The sequence below is a fragment of the Lingula anatina genome, chromosome 6 (assembly GCF_051362555.1).
Source record: "Lingula anatina isolate TDL-2025a chromosome 6, LinAna3.0, whole genome shotgun sequence".
Lineage (NCBI taxonomy): Eukaryota > Metazoa > Brachiopoda > Lingulata > Lingulida > Lingulidae > Lingula > Lingula anatina.
Window position 1 is genome coordinate 20,174,521 of NC_141772.1, and position 17,441 is coordinate 20,191,961.

At 37.9% G+C, this 17,441-nt stretch overlaps 1 protein-coding gene and 1 non-coding gene across 2 annotated transcripts; one reads left to right on the forward strand and one right to left on the reverse strand.

Annotated features, from left to right (window-relative positions):
• Positions 1-11: 11 nt before the first annotated feature.
• LOC106160964 (uncharacterized) lies at positions 12-6,297 on the reverse strand. Its single transcript, XM_013537780.2, has 3 exons — positions 5,706-6,297; positions 1,728-1,913; positions 12-1,175 (listed from the first exon to the last, which is right to left on the reverse strand). Exons 1-3 carry the CDS (start codon positions 6,025-6,027, stop codon positions 985-987), a joined length of 699 nt encoding a protein of 232 aa, XP_013393234.2. The 5' UTR covers positions 6,028-6,297; the 3' UTR covers positions 12-984.
• A 4,822-nt stretch (positions 6,298-11,119) lies between these two features.
• Trnap-cgg (transfer RNA proline (anticodon CGG)) lies at positions 11,120-11,191 on the forward strand. Its single transcript has one exon. It is a non-coding gene; the product is annotated as a tRNA-Pro (tRNA).
• Positions 11,192-17,441: the final 6,250 nt, after the last annotated feature.

Consider the following 17,441-nt stretch of genomic DNA (forward strand, 5'->3'; position numbering starts at 1 on the left):
GTCACTTGATTATAATCTTGTTTATTATATTAATAAAATATATTGCAATGAATCCTCGGTTGAATTTCCTCGGTCTTCTAGTAAGAATTACAGTTCTTACTATAATTTCGTTTGTCCTCTCGAAGTTGTAAGGGTCCTGTGGCTCGTGCTTACATTTTTGCTCATAGTTACTCAAGTTAAAAAACATATGGGTCCGTTTCACAAAGGAAAATTAGACCAAAGATTGTTCCTAACTTATATACCAGCTATTGAGTCTACAGGATTTTCATTAAAGATAAATCAAATCAATCTGCAGTATCAAATATTGCAGTACCCCGAAACTATACTGGTAAGTAAAGACTACCCTCTGTATACAGGAAATATTATACAAATTTAAATTATGAGAGATACAATAATTTTATAACAGATTACTAGGGCGCCCTTCTCAGAGAGTAACCTAACAACTTTCGGTGTAACGTTCCCTGAAAAACGGGCCTATCAAGGTATGTTCTTATCATAACTTGTTACATATTTTAATAAGACAAATCACGATCTGTCTGTTATCTGATGATCGCACTGCACATGAGATGTTACACGATCTCAGCAAGGATAAGACTATCGATTGAAATGTTAAAGGCGCTGAGTACACAGGCAACGTGTTTCTATACTCGTTAAATCTTCCCTGTCTGTTTTCCCAACCATAATTGCTTACCGTTTCCGAAAGTGTTAAGGTAGCATCCAAATCTAAGTTAGACACAAACCTTAAATATTATTGTCAAGTTAAACTTCATTCAGTTCGATTTTGTACTGAGAGCATACTGCATATAAGTGTTACATGTAGGCCTACACATCGCAGTGAATCCGCTAACCTATCATATTTTGATAGTAGCAGAAAAATCGGGCGCGGAAGGTTTGATTTCCCTACACAACATTAGTAACCGCTGTGATCTTAACTGAAATAATGCATAATGAGCAACACAGTCAACATAGTGGGCAACAATCGAATCACGTGGACACATCTCCCATTCCGCCATACACGTCTTGATGGTGCTGACCGTCGTTAGATGGCGTGGTGGAATGCGCAAAAGAACTCTTTGGTCGTCCGCTCTGCGCAATTCCATGTGCCGGTGGTTGGTGGGATATCACAGTTTTTGGTCTCGGTTCCGGCGTTATCTTGGTAGCATGATATTCTTCATCTGGAATTTAAAAAGAAGCATTTTAAGTGAAGGGATGTTCTCCAAATCTGGCTTCTTTGTTGAGCTTTTATTTTATTTTTACACAAATCACTGCGCTTGATAAATTTTAATATTTTAAAAATCTTATCATTACATTATAAATTCCATTATTATATTACACACCAGACAATTAATTAATTACTCACTGCTTGACAACGACAATTAACTGTAAAAAACGATCTGTATTCGTAAAAGGAAAGGGCTTGTAAGGGAATTAACGCGGGACCTCTTGCAACCTAAGCGAAAACTATGCCCCTGCATATACTAGCCTATGTTGACACATAAAGGCGATTCTAAACTGTGAAGGTGTGTGATAAAACTCAAAAAGTCAAAAATAGAATACCATTAATTATCTTGATTTCACATATCAGGGGCACAAAGGATAAACAGAGGGACAGACAGACAGACAGACAAACAGGTGGTCGGGTTCGCGCGGATGGGCAAACAGCCAGACAGACCTAGAAGAAGGGGGTGGGGGAGGAACAGAATATCAAAGAGACATCTCACACTTACCCGACTGCCCGACCATTGCTATTCCCCAGCAGATACTCCACACCCACCCTAGAAGGAACACTGGGGCAAGAATTAACTGTGCCAGACCAACGCCAAGGTTTAGGCAGCAGGAACCAATCCTCTGGGAGAACTTCAGATCTGTCTTGGTGCAGCAAAAGAACACTGACATTCCAGCCACCATCGTTCCTGAAAATTGTGAATATTGGATACACTTGCAATACACACTCATATGTGCAAATAAATAAATAAATAAATAAATAAATAAATAAATAAATAAATAAAAGATAAATAGGTAACAGTGTAGTAAATAGAAATCCCATTCTGTGCTGTGTTTATAACGAAGATCGATTGTCGTGTCGTTGTAAGTTCTGAGACTTCCTCCAAAATAAGTCTAAAACGATTTTGATAATCCTCCTTGATACTAAAACATACCAAGGGACATACACTTAGACATATTCCCTTTGATAAATGTGCCAACACTCTAAAATTACCCATTCGGGCAAAATATAATGAACGGAATCCAGTTAGATTAAGTAGCTACCGGTACATGTACGTCTGGCTTGCGTACAAAAAGTGAACTATGGCTTTTGATGCACCTAATCAGTTTTAGATTTCTGTTGATTTAAGGAAACTGGGAAAAGAATTCACAAAATTAATCAAGAGACAGCTAAAAAACGCTTAAAATTAATTACAGAATACACATGAAAAACAGGACCATGATCGGCGAAAAAGACACAAAATGAACATTAAATCTTAAAAGAGCATATACACAATTTCACTTAAAAATTTAACATTTTTCCATTTATCACCAATGCATGCTTTATCCAAAAACTCTTCACAAAATTGCGACTTTATACCGGTTTTTGTAATTTTTCAGTCAGTTTGTGAGCGAAGTAAAAATGTTGCAACGCAGTCGTTAAAGTAAAACCTGGAAATAGAGTACTCAAATCGAAATGGATGACGAAATGGGTTGTAAATTTAATTTTCCCCTTTGTATTTGGATAGGGAATACCTTTAATGTTGAAATTATCAGCAAAATTTCATTTTTGCTACAGAGTATATAAAACGGTCTAGCGCGCATCATATTCCTATACCAACACACGTGGCATAACGCTAGTGGTTACTTAGGAAAAGAAACAGGAAATGTAGTCCTTGCTGCAGCCAAATTGAGAACAATCCACTGCTAACCCTCCATATCGTAAGATATACATGTAAATGTAGATCACCTCGTTCCCGGAACACTAATGAAAATCAGTCGCTTGCCTTGTTTGGGATTAGCAAATGATTATCAAGCTAATCAACTTTCCTGGGTTTAATGTGCTGCATATATACAAGTCGTATCAGCTTGGTGGCAATCGAATTGTGCAGTCGACCGTGAAGATCGGAGGAAGGACTCACTGAGAAGTTCAACGAGCAGCTGGAGAGAGATGGAAAGATGTTTCTATTGAAGTAATCACGCTTACAAACAAGGTAGACGATTCTACATTTAAGTATTTTTTTCAGCACAGCGACGCGTCAAATTTATAGGGACCAGGAAGCTTAGAGAACTCACTAAATGGGTAGAGTACTACTTGTTTCATAGTGTAACTGACGCTGGGAAAAATGAAGTTTTGAGAGTGGTGTTCGCAAATGTCCATTTTTGAACCCGAACCTCGAAGATCATCTTTCATTTCCTTCTGAAACGGTACTATACCTTGCTTTTCCCCCCAAACGCACACGTCGACAGAAATTTACATTATAGGTCTCACAGGAACCGGTCACCCATGAGAAATATAGGGCAACCAGTGAAGAGCTTTAAAATGCTGCAAGAACAACCTCGGACACTAAAAGAATGCTGACCATAAAACCCGAGGCAATTGCAAGCCTGGTCTGAATTACTGTTGGATATTTCAGGCTGCATGGGGATTGAATACGGACTAATTACAATCGGAGAATCACTGGTTTGCAGATACACATGTCTGCTGTCAAAAATAATCAATTTGAAAAGGAATGCGATGTGGTCGATAATTTCTGCATTTGAGACCATGAAGTGTTTGATTTCAAAACAGAAATGTAATGATTTGTAACATCGTGAAGAGCAATTGCGTCAATTTTGTCTAGAGTCTGAAGACGTGATACACACAGACGGAGGTAGGTATACTTTTCCATAATCTCTTATATTTCTCATTCTGTATTTTCATCAATTTTATGGTTGACATGTACAGAAGATAACATGCGTCATAATCATTTTTCATTGGGTATTCCATTGCGTTGTAAAGAATATTTTAAAAGGCATTACATGCTACCTGCGCTGTAGAAGACTAACCGGGAACATATTCTACAACAGACACTTCCTCAATGCATCTTCAACATACATCGTATGTCTAACACTAATAAAGAGATGTCTCTTCATCTCTTTGTGCTAATGAACGCGTGGGAGAGATCTATGCGACAATAGTATTAGTGCTATAAGATCCAATTTTTCATTAATCATGCTCATTAATGAAACGCAGTCCTGCCACATATTACAAAGTAATCAAAAGGCGTAAATTTTCGTGGTATGATTGTCTTCAATATTTCCAAATGGTTAGGATCAAGATGACAGATAATTGGTTCTCTGTACTTTTTTTCTTGAGAATGTCAATAGCGGTACAAAAGGGTGGAACTCCAATTTCGTATTCTATTATTAAGTAAGTGCCATCGAGGTTCAACAAATTGATATATCCCGTTGATATAATAATGATATACATGTATAATCATGTGTGCAGGTATTTGAGCACAGCAATTGCATTTCCCGGTATCAATAATCATCACTGGTGGATCTAGGGCTTTGCTTTTAATTAGGGAAAGGATGCCGCACAGAAAGGAATATTTTGGCTCGCTTCGCTGTATAAATATAAAACAGAAGATGGAGAAAATTTTATTGCAACGTGTAGGGTTCAGGGATGAAAATATTGCCTGGATTAAACTCGTTCTTTTTGGGAGGGGTGGAGAAGGGGTTACACCTCAGATGTTAGGGAGATGGGAGGGAGGCACGTGACCCTCTGAATGACAAGAACAGTGTTGGAAGATATGTCACTCCGTCTTCCCCAAAGTAAACTGGTAGATAGTGTCCTGGACTGTAATCAAAAAGGGTGAAAATACTGCTTTTATGAATAAAGAGGAGGTGGTTTATCATCACTGATTGCCCTTGGAAAAAAAAGCGACATTGTCTGTACCGGTCCGCTGAGAGTTTGACAACTTGATAGCCAGCTATATGTAACGGATTACATAAACAGAGCCCCCGCGGTATTAATTAACTTAACTAAACCGCAGAAATTGTGTTATTTACTTTGTTTCTGCGGTAGGATATTTTGACTTACCTGGAGGGACAAACCATTACAACAACGTCATTAGACTCGCGTTTAGTAAGCTCATATTGGTCCTTTCTGCGTTAATAAACTCTCCCAAGCAATCGATGTTTCTGTAATTCAGTTGTGTGATCAGATCATATTTAGCGGTCAAAGGATATTCCCCTAAATAGGCCTACTGAGAGTGCACTTACACTAAAACTGCAGAAGACATGTATTTATTCAGCCAAACTAAGTATCAAAATTCATCTATACAATGACACTGATCATTATACCTGCTCCGTCTTGGTTGATGGCTTAAAAATATAATTTCAAAGAGATATTCAGTAGGGTGATAAGGAGGCAACTAGAGTTCTATTCGCAACACGGAAAGCGTAGCTGCTTTTGGTAAATACACCCAAATGCATTTTCAAAACAGAATGTTAAAAACACTATTGAAACCTTTAGGGTGGTCCCTTACTTAAGACAAGGAGTCATAACTCCTTCCTTAAGGTAACTTTGGAAAAGCGATCATAAAACTGTCATGCGCATGAATCATTTTTTTAATTTGACCACCTTGATTGTAATACGTATTAACGTGGAAATTGAAAAATTCGCCACTGTAAAACAATTAGCAACTTTTTCTTTAGAAAGCACTAACATATCATACCTAAACCTGGGACCATCGCGTTGAGTACAAAACACGTGATGGCCCAGCACTTGTGCATTGTGGGTATCATCATCTTAAAGTCTCGCTCCTCCTCTGCCGTGTAGCTTTCAAAGGAGCCCTGCGAACCCACGCGTATAATCTGTCTACTGGCCGGCCTCGAAGAAGCACCATGGTAGTGAGGCATAAGCAGGCGGGCGGCCGTCTTCGGTCTCGTTGACTGGCTCCTTGGAGGGTGGGGGTCCGTATCCAGGGGGTGAACCCCCCGGGCCTGGTTATTTTTAGAGTCATCGTGCTTCGTTGGCGGGTCAGTGGTATCCGCCATTTTGACTTCTGTTGCACTTTCAAGTGAAGATGTTACTTCCTATACGTCGACAGTAATGGCCCTTTACTTCCGTTCGATACTATTGGCGAATGTCCTCGCACGTTAGTCCATCATTTTGGCGAGTGATCGTCAGGACGTATCATAATTAGCTCATTCCCTCTCTCTCTTGGGGCGGTTCCTATTAAGACGCACCATCTATCCGCTTTGTATTACAAACCATTTATTCCTATATCGCCATGTCAATAAGATATGGTTTTGTCACCTTTATTGACTCCATATGAAAGTGCACGGGACACTTAACAAAATCCCCCGTATTTGACGTGCCTTATTAATCACTCTCTTGCCGTTTCCGTAACTATGTACGCATTACTGTCCGTTATACCTTCTCGCCCCGCAAATTGATTGTTTCAGTCACAGTCTTTACGCCGTGCTGTCCTATTAGACTCAGGAATCGATCGATATCGGATCAAATTCTCTGTAGGATATCGGTACACAGTTGCTGTGTTGACACCGTGCCCCATTGTCACGGAGAGCCGTCGCGTTAACGACCAATAATACATTGATTTGATAAATCGATGTGACGAATGTGATGTAAATTAATTAGCTGCGATAATATATGGCTGCTAGCCGTGTACAAACAGTGTTACTAATATCTTATCTTAATCATTTTTAATTGGGGCAAATATAATGTGTTCTGAATGAGCATTGTAATGGATGATCCCTCCCCGCTTGTTAGGCCATATGCAAATGTACGCCAACTTACGTATTTATATATCGACAGTAGGATAGAGGTCGCTAAAAACAGGGGGAGTGTGGGAGTCGGTGTGATGTATGTGAACCGTTTGCAGCATGCGCACAAAGAGAGCATATTATGTCATCTTGCTAAATCTTACGTCACCGTGCATCTATTTTGCAGTCCTTTCGTACGTTGATGACATTAATATTCATTCATGTCAACCGAGTCTCAAAAGTCCCAAAACAGACATCTGTACTACGTGTATCAGCATGTGTCTGTCGTTTCCAGACATACTCCTCTGAAACTCGGGGTTGCCGTTGTATTACTTCACTGACATTGTGAAGTGCGTCTGGTAAGTTAAGTGTCAAATGAAGAAAATGATATATATTTCAGTTTTGAAATTTGATTTCAACCATTGTCGTCCTGAGTTGCAGAGGTCACTGGGAATTCACACCTCTTACACTGGTATTGTCATGTTTCTGCCATCACTGGAAATAACTCAATATATAAAAAAGTTACTAGATTGAAGATTAATAAACGAATATAAATAAAACCATACATATGAATAATAATCAGTACATGAATATAAATCGTGTGTAAATATTAATGACAAATGAATAAATAGATAAAGACGTCAATAGCACAGAACGTGTGTTATTTATTTATTTATATTTGTATTGTGTTTTTAGTATGTATTGTTTGAAATGCAACTTAAAACAAATAACATCTGCAGTTACAAATTTTTACATTACTATCAAAATCCTCACCATAGTCATTTAAACTATCAAGTGACAATTTTATGTAGAATTAATATTTAAAAGAAGTATTGATATTTATTATTGCTTTCATCATTTTATTGTTTATTTAGATTAGCTTTTACATTATTTTGCAGTTAAAATTTTATGTTTTCCGTTTAAAATTTTTTTAAAAGATATTTTCTTTGTGGGTTTAGTCGACACCCCTAGTTGTTCAAGTGATGATGGTCACATATCAATACATGTATGAGTGCATTGGTGGATCAAGTGAGTATCCCCTTCCCCCCCCCCCCCCCCCAAAAAAAAAAAAAGGCATAACGAGCAAAATCAGAAAAAATAATCCCTTTTAAATACATGTTATTGGGAAATTATTCCTTTCAATTGTTTTATGTTCGACATATTAATCCTGGTGCCCCCAACCCCCACACGCGCCTATTCTGCGGCTCTACCTGAGGTCGACTCTTAAAGTGGTTGAAACTCATATTTAGATAACTCTCACCACCTCCTCACGCCTCTTAGGCAGAAAACTTTGAATACCTCCATCCAAATATCCAAAGCATACTTCTTTGCATTGATTTCTGCCGTATGCCCTCCTTCTTGTGTGACGTCACAGCATTTTTCAAAACCGTCAACTGAGGTCGAGTTTAACTAGCAAATCAGGGTGATGAGCGCCATTGCTCACAAGTAAAGCTTAGAGTGAAAATAATAAACTGCTCCTCAGGCCAGACAAAAATGCTTAGTTGATTTTAGGGGAAGAAAATTCCAATGTCATAATCTTGGAGATTTTTTAACATAAAACATCACTATTAAGGTGTTTCCATAAGTCCATCTGAAAAATTAATTAATTAATTAATTAATTTTTTACAAATCTGACTTCCTTAAAATTAGGGTCTGTCGCGGTTGTTAACCATCTCATAAACATAGTTTGGCCTTAGTGCTGAATCTGATCTGTACTCCAAGAGTGAAAGCGATGTATATTTATAAGTCAAATTGCCCTCATCAGATTGAAAAGAAGTATGTTGCGGAAAGAATTGCTGCACGTTTGATGAAGTACAGAGAGTAGGCCTACTGTTAAAAACTTACACTTATACCTGCGAGCTATTACTCAATGGATTTAACTTGTGCTGGGAAAACGATATACTGTAAGAGAAATATTGGCAGCTTAATCTTTAGGGGCCTTGAAAAGCAGGTAAGAATTCTAGAGTCCACTGGCGGAAGTCCCTATCGATTAGCCGTTGACTTCAGTCTTTAACTTACAGCTTTATCAAATTTCCTGTCATTTTTGTTCAGTTGTATGACGTGATGATTGGAAGAAAAGGTATAGAGATGAATAGAAATCAGGTAAGTGTTAGTGTTTTCTTCAGGGCGTTGTTTCTGATAAATATAACCATTAACTAAGTTTTTTTTTTAGAATCCGCTCACGCCGTATTGTAAAGCTTCGTAATGATTTTGTAGAATTTAGATTGGTGTCTAATAAAAAATAAATAAATAAATAAATAAATAAATAAAGCAGAGAAAAGTTGCTTTTATGACAAGTGTGTTCCTAGATATTTGTATGTGTATACAAGGCCTCTTGTTGCCTCCAGTGAGAGAGGTTGGGTTTACATCGGCATTGGTTTATTCCTTTACTATTGGAGAAGACATCTCATAAAAGTTTATCACAAATTGTAATGGAATTTCTGGGAAATGTAGTTATTCAGGAGGGAAAAAAGTGTTTACAATTTCATTTGAATACGGATCTTATTTTTAGATTAGTTTATTTTCCTCTTTAGTTACCAATTGTCTTTGATATTCAATTTCGCAGATTTAGATCGGACTCAGGAAGTGAACACAAAAACCTGAATATTTCCATATCGATGTTTTCCAAGATTCAATCAAAGTGATTTGCCATCTCATCAAATAACGACAACTTTATAAAAGTTATAACAAGTCCCTTCCCAGAAAATCAGTTTTCCAGGATCGGAAGAAATGGCCTATATCAGTCATTTTCACATATTGATTAGTTGTACTTAGCGGCGATATTTGCCACGTCGATTTTAAGAGATTTAAGTGCACTTCTGGCAGCAATGTTGGATACCAAGTCCGCCTATACATTATGCTTAAGTAGTCTAATTTTTATTTCCGCCATCAAATAGTTATATAATCTTATGGAAAGTGCTTAATAAGTCTATGTAAATTCAATGGAGGACTAACATAAATGTGAATGAACGTTAATTCAACAATCAAAACACTTTTGCAATTGTGGTATAATCTAGATTAATGGTAAATTTTATTCATTGAATGGACCACGGTAGATTTTTCTTGGATTGGAGTACATCAAAATGTAGGTCTAAATCTTATGACCAACTTTCAGAGTAAATCGTCTTCGAAAAAAAATGTCCAAGACGTCTTTCCCGAAGACCAGAATACTTTGACTTTTGACATAGTCTGTCAACGACGGCAATAAGTCTATTATTATTTTTATTGAACAGTCAATCGATTACAGGGACAGAGGAGCGTTATTGCACTCTGTATACGTAGATGCGATTCACTTATACATGTATGTACGGAATGAGAGAGAGAGAGAGAGAGAGAGAGAGCGTCTCCCAGATGGACGTAGGGTGATGTTGCGTTTGAATCTTATACTGTATGATATTGGCGCGGTTTTAGATATTGTGAAATTACCTTGTGAAATACATTTAAATTATTGGTCAAAAGACCTTCCATGTTTCACTTTTACTGAAAAATGGGGAATGGTTTCAGAAATGATCGCCGTTCAAAATTTGCTCGCTGGTACATGTAGTATAAAAGGGTTCTTGGAATCTGGATGGAAATCTAGATTTTAAGTCGGTATTGTTGATATATGACAGCAAAGCACAGGCATGAAGCGTTAAATTTACCAGTATACTTTATGAGTTTTTATCCCATGAGGAAACGAGAAATCTAAAACAGACCCCGTAAGGTTAACTTCGAAATGGAAATCGAAACTTTTTTCCTTTCAATCCCGGTATTATATGCGCTTTTAATTGACCGCTGTTATATTTTAGCTCTGATGGTATTAAGACAAAGTTCTGATAAGTCTGTCTGCTTTGAAAGTGTCATTTTATTGGCAGGTCAAGGCTGAGATATTAGGTTAGTTATCGAGGGACAAATCTAAACGACAGATGATGTCTAGCGCGTTAAGGTAATCAGTAGTACTCGTTTGATCTTTCCCTCCCTCCCTCCGTCTCTCTGTCTCTCACTCACTCTCTCTCTCTCTCTCTCTCTCTCTCTCTCTCTCTCTCTCTCTCTCTGTATAGCGATTAGCGAAATACTGATCGAGCTTGTATAAATCGGTGGCTGCCCGGCAAAAACAAAATCTAAAAACCAAATTTAAAAGCAAAAAAATATTAAAACCAATAGATATTTTTTTGACGAGTTAGCAGTAGATAATAATAGTAATAATAATAATGATCAGTGTCTCTTACAGCTGCTGGCAAAGCTTTATGAAGACACATCTTTTTTTGAGTCTCTCTTTTAAACACCTAATGGACTGGCCATTGCTCCCTGCGGCCATGTCTGTCTATAACCATCTATTACTTCGTAAGCATTGTATCCAGTTATGTATAATGTCGCAACTGTCGGCTCGTTGGTCTAGGGGTATGATTCCCGCTTCGGGTGCGGGAGGTCCCGGGTTCAACTCCCGGACGAGCCCCCAATTTTATTCCTAACGATGATCGAAAATTATCAATGTATAAAGTATATATATATATATAGAGAGAGAGAGAGAGAGAGAAGGCGACCTGAAGGGGATCAGAGCAAAGAATATCATCAATGGCTGCCTTATGCTTAATCAGAGTGATCTTTTGATTTTGTAGTAATTATTGTTTCGTAGAGTCATCGTTTTGGACTGAGTGCTTTTATTTGAATTCAAAGCAGGATGCGTGGCACAGATGGAAGCCATAAAAATAAGATGTTTGAAGACGAGTTTTACTTTGAACCTGAAATCGTTGTTATCCTTGGTTTGTCAGACGCTCTGACCGCTAGCAGTCTGTCACAAAATCATTTAATTTTTTGTACTATTATAGAGGTTCCTGATATCAGATACTAAGTTTTTTGTTGGTGTACATGTATATATGGCTGTATTCCCAGAGCTTTTAGATCGATCTATCCCCGTGGGGAGTCTCACTAGATTACCGTCAGATAATCCGGCTTAAATGTCCGTCCCGCCTACTACAAGCTGTAAGGGGGTAATTAACTTTCGTGTCCGCCCGGCTGACAGGTATTTAGCGTGAACCCCCAGGGAGTTAGGTCGATCTAAAGTAGATCGAAATGGGGTCTAAGTCGAAAGATGGTCTCGGCTTTAAGACCGGATATTTTAATGTATTTTGACGGATAATTAAACTGAAGTTGTCCAACCTGGGGGAGTTGTTGGCCTGTTGACTTTTTAAAGTTTGGAATAACATATGTTTCAAAGATATACGCAGTTAAAATGGAATAATGTGGTACACGTACATGTAGGCGTTGACCTCAATAATAAGTGAGCCCAATTAAAAAAGCCATATGACCAAAAAGTCATAAACATAAACCCAAACCTCATGAAACGAATTAAAATTGTTCTGTCACAGTATAACCTATAAAAAACGATTGAGTTTGAGGAGTAGGTCTAAAATTAATCGTGTAACCTAACAATTGAGTCAAATTTTGGATAAACAGTATTATGAAACTTAGACGGCTTAGGCGCCCGAAGCATCTTTCATTGCCATAGATGCTCATAACGTACACTTACAAAGACATGTAAGACCCCATTCCCACAGATTTTAGATCGATCTATCCCTGTGGGGAGTCTTACTAGATTTCTGTCAGCTTAGCCGGCTTAAGCATCTGTCCCGCCTACTAAAAGCAGTAAGGGGGTAATTAACTGTCGTGCGCGCTCGGCTGACTGCAATTTAGCGTGAACCCCGAGGGAGTTAGGTCGATCCGGATGGATCGATAAAAAATTTCTGGGAATGCACTCTAAGACTCTGCACCACCCTAGTGTTTATCAGTCTGTGGATTCGTCGCAAGTCGCGATGCAGATCGGTTTTTTGTCCAGAGTAACCTTTGCCTGTACAGACATTCGCGATAAGACCATTTGGACTATTTTCAAGAACCAATATCTGATTAATTAGACTTCATCTCGTGGTCATTGCGAACCAATGTTTCTGATTTCGTGTGTATCAAAAGAATAATGGGGTTTCTGAGAAAATAGTGGCATTGCAATATTTCAGAAAATTTTCATTCCTAAGCAAATTTGTATTTTGCGTGCTGGACACAATAAAGTTTACGAGTTGGTCTTTGGGAGCAAATTACAAAATCAAAGAAGCATGAAACAACATGGTCAAATTATGAACGAAGAAATGAATGGATGAACGAGTGAATCACAAAATGAAGATGTGAAATGGAGAGTGCAAGATAATGAAGAAACGGTGTTGAAACGTGGAGATAAAGGAAAGAGCTAGAGGAAAGGGAATATAAATTGGTAGGAAAGACAGACAGTCAGACCGACAGACAAACAGACAGATCACCTGCCATACAAATAGGCTAGAATACAGGAAGTCTTTTAAGAAAATTATCTAGAGCTATAAGATGTGGCAATCTTCAATAATTCCAAATAAAATCTATTTGAAACGGAAAAAACGAATGTGACGAACACTGGGGATTTTAATCATATATGATACATGCCAGTTGATGGAAACCAATGCCAACCTAATGCTTCATAACTGATGTTATGTCCGCAATTAAACACTAATTCACAGACAGGAACTTAAAAATCACTCGGGATTGAGTCATTATCTCGTACATGTTTAAAGTCTTAGATTACATGATGATTGATACAGGGATTTGTGGTTTTTTCTAAAAGACCGACCATAATCATGTAATCTTTTACCTAGGGAAGATGTTGAATTTACATTACCGGTATAATTTTTCTAAATAGTCTGGTCACTCGCGCATAAAACAAACAAATCTAATTGACTGAAAATGTCTCTTGCCCTTTTTTGCCCTTTGCCTTTTTGAAGACAAAGAAGACAGATATAAGTTAAAAGTAAAAGGGAAATTGAAAATGCCTGGGGATGTGGCCAAAATTACCGTAGAATTAACAGTTAGTCTTCGGTCAGTTTTAAAAAGGTGATTCGTGTATCAATAAACAACCACTTCATTTGTTTTCAGAATTTCTCTGTACCATTTACTTTGTATCAGGTCAATAGGGCATTGTTTATCAGTTGTCTTAAATAAACACTCTCTTTTAATGCCATCCTCCAAAGTACTGTCCACGTTTGGAAAGGACACAGTGGCAGAAAAAGAAATGGACAGATGACATTGTTAAGTAGGCCTGTGTTAGTAGGCTACGTGGTGTAAGTAGGTCAAAATCTAAATCGGGGCTTCACTGTCCAAATCAATGGGAAGCAGTACGTGTAACGAAACTGAGGGTCCGTGTAACGGAAAGTTTGCCCTCCATTTAGTTTTAATGATTATGGTTGACCTAAGTGAGTCAAAACCTGTACAAATGAATGAGGGACTCTCTGTCACGTTACACCGGGTCCTATACAGCAGTTTACTCTCTTGTATAGGATACAAGGGGGGGTAGTTTAACTTTTGCCGTGATCCAATTCTTCACACATGACCAACAAAGGTATGGAGACAGCTGGTGTAACGTTCGATACAACAGCGTCTCTATTAACCTGGATGGTTGAGGAACTAATAGATAGGCATATATACAACAATGGTCAAAAAGGTTGTCCCACCTCCAGTATCATGTGCTTTTTATTTATAAATGATCACATCACAGGTGAAAATTGTTATAAATAGTGATTTTCATTCCAGATACCATATAACTTACTTGATTAGTGAAACAGAAAAGTGATTCTTCACTAGTGGTGAAGATATCAATATTCTATACCATTTATTCACATTTATTACATGTACCCCGGACGTTTCACTCCAATTTTCACCGAGAAATGCCCATTAAATTGACTTGAACGACCGTCGTACCAAGTTAATCAAGTGTAAACGAAACGGACAACATTTATTGAATCGCTTCCGTGACGAAGGAACCATTCACTTGTAGGGTAATCACTGGAGAAATGTAATCTCTTTATTTCTTTGAATTGTGATATTGTATTATTAAATCTGTGCAATTTTTATTTTCATCCGTTTTAAAACCTCTACAGATATCTCTTAAAATAATATCTGACTGCAGTACGTCCCTTAACTTAAACTTGATTGTTCAATTCGTCCTAACTTTTTTATCCACAGGGTGATCCACAGAAAACAACCTATTTGGTTTTCCCTCTAAATAAGTTTCTAATGATATTGCTACATCATTTTCAGGTGATATAGAGTATAGGCCCAGAAGAAGCCCAGACAATATTTTTCTGATACTAATTTGCAGGTTTTGCTCCGCACGACTATCCAGAGCGTCAAATATAATGAGACCCTTCGCTCTGTAAGGCTGTAAAAGACATATCCAAACTTCTCAGTGCAGCAAAACCACATGTGAGACTGGAGATCCACTCTTTCGTCCGACAGAAAGAGATCGGGGTCAAAAATCATATTTCACATTTTTGCGTAGGGATATTATCTGCGTATCTACTCAGATTTGGAGACCCTAGGTTAATGGTGTTCCTTGCAGTGGAAAAGCACCTGGGAATGTAGATATTTTATATTCAGAATGTGCTGAAAAGGAATGAGTGCATTAAGTTGGTAGAATAGTTGTAACAGCATAAGATGAAAAAAAATCCTTTAGGCTGCCTAAATATCAAAGAAAGAACCCCCCGGACCCCCCGCATGAAAATGCAGTAGTATCGAAGTAGCAAAGAAGCATTAACGCAGTAGTGGTGTGGAGCATATTTGCAGTAGAAATGCAGTAAAGCCTACTGCAATTCTACTTCAAAAATTACATATGGTTGTACAGAAGAGGAGCATTAATGCAGTAGATTAGCAGCATGATAGAAGCATGTTTCAAATATGCTAATTAGCTCCCCAATCGAAGCAGATTTGAAGCATGTTTGCAGTATGATTGCAGTAGTCTACTGCGCTGGAGTATCTACTTCGTTTTCTCTCCGCAACCACTGCTGCAAAGTAATCTTTGACATGGTCTAACCTGTGATATTTTTATCATTACTGTAGTTGGTCTCTAATAATATTACTGGCGGTGATAAAAAGATGTTGATTCCATCATTTAGTTCTAGAAAATAAGACACCTCTCTCTTGATTCCATCGTCTCCGCCTCTAAAACTGTACCGGGTACTAGCTTTTAAATCTTTGCGAGCCCTGACAGATTTAATGATTTTAAATGTTGTACCGAGGGACAATAATGTAGCATATCAGGCATAATGAGCGTTGTTCTAAGATATTACATGGTGTGCACATATCTGGTTTTATCTGGAGAATATAATGTAATCTTTATTGATATCCGACATTTTTATTTTCCGCCATAGATATTCACTACGATTTGATCTTGTGTTCGGTTTAAAAGAAAAGACATTGTTTTGTTAAAGTCAGTTTAGGGAAGAAGAAAGATAACCACTGCACGCTAACCAATGTTATCAGTATCATCACAGCATAAAACACTGAGGGTTTTTGTGTGACGACTGGACTAATAAGCCACGAAAATGAAATTCTGGCATTTAATTAAAATGGTTTTGAATGATGGAACGCAGGAATAGCTATTCCAAAGTCACTGGTCTTGTTTCTGGGTCCACCATTCTTTTAAATAGGTAGCAGTTGTATTTTCCTATTCCTATCGATCGTTTTAGAGCATTAGCTCTATAATTGTTTCGCTGTGAACAGAAACGACCGTTGGGTCTCTAATTTTATCGTAAGTCTTTTGTTTAAGCTGAATCCAAAATCCATTTAAAATTAGAAGTTAATGCGCTCGTTGAATAACACAACATTAATATTATTTGATGTTTACGGAAATGAATTTTCATCGAAAATGTAAGTTTGTGATATTTCAATTCACTTTGGTGAATAAAGCAGTGGCATTACAAAGTGGTGTGGTTAATAAACGAGAGCGACCCAATAGAAACAGAAAAGCCACGTGGTTACATGTAGTTTTAATGATCGCATCAATTGTTTTATAATCTTCACATTGAAACACACGTGGTATGTTATCGTCGAAGTGGTCGGTTTTGTGCGACTTCATTGATGCGTTATAAAAACAAACCAGTCGCGCATTATGGCTATTGATTTGGTTTTAAGAAATCTACGCGTGTCGTATTGTCCATTAAAGTTAAGTGACAGTGGCGACAAAGTTGGCGTATGAACAACGCACAATGGAACAGCGTCTTAACGTTATTGGCCTTATTTCAAGCTACTCGTTTGTCACTCTAGTAGAACAAGAGCCATGTTTTCATATTTTCCACGTTGGGGGCGGTGTGACTGCCTGTCATTGCCTTGATTGAGCGGCGGTATAGGTCAATATAAGAACAGCCATCTAGATTCTTTGATCGTTTTGAGCAATCAGACTGCAACCCTGCGCGTTTCTGTCGAAATTCACCGCAAATCCAATCACGGCTCATCAAATAATAATACTTCAGAGGCATCTATGGATGATGTGTAAAACCTCAAGGACAAATCAGGTACGTTCAATGTAAGAATTGTGTAATTACATTAGAAGTTAACGTTTTTTTTGGTCAATTTAGAAATAACCGTGTTTCTAACGTGATGCATTTACGTAAGTTAACGTCTTCTGTTTTGTATTACTGGTCATCTAGACATTTATTTGGGCAGACTCCGTGGGCAGGCCTTATAAACGGATTAGGCGTTTACTAACACTACCCACAGATCTGTTAGCACTAACGCCCACATTAACCACATAACCCATGAATTAACCACCAACTCGATTCCTAGCCCTAACATTCATCCGCTCTGGTAGTGGTGGTCAATTCGTGGGTTATGTTGTTAATATGGGTGTTAGTGCT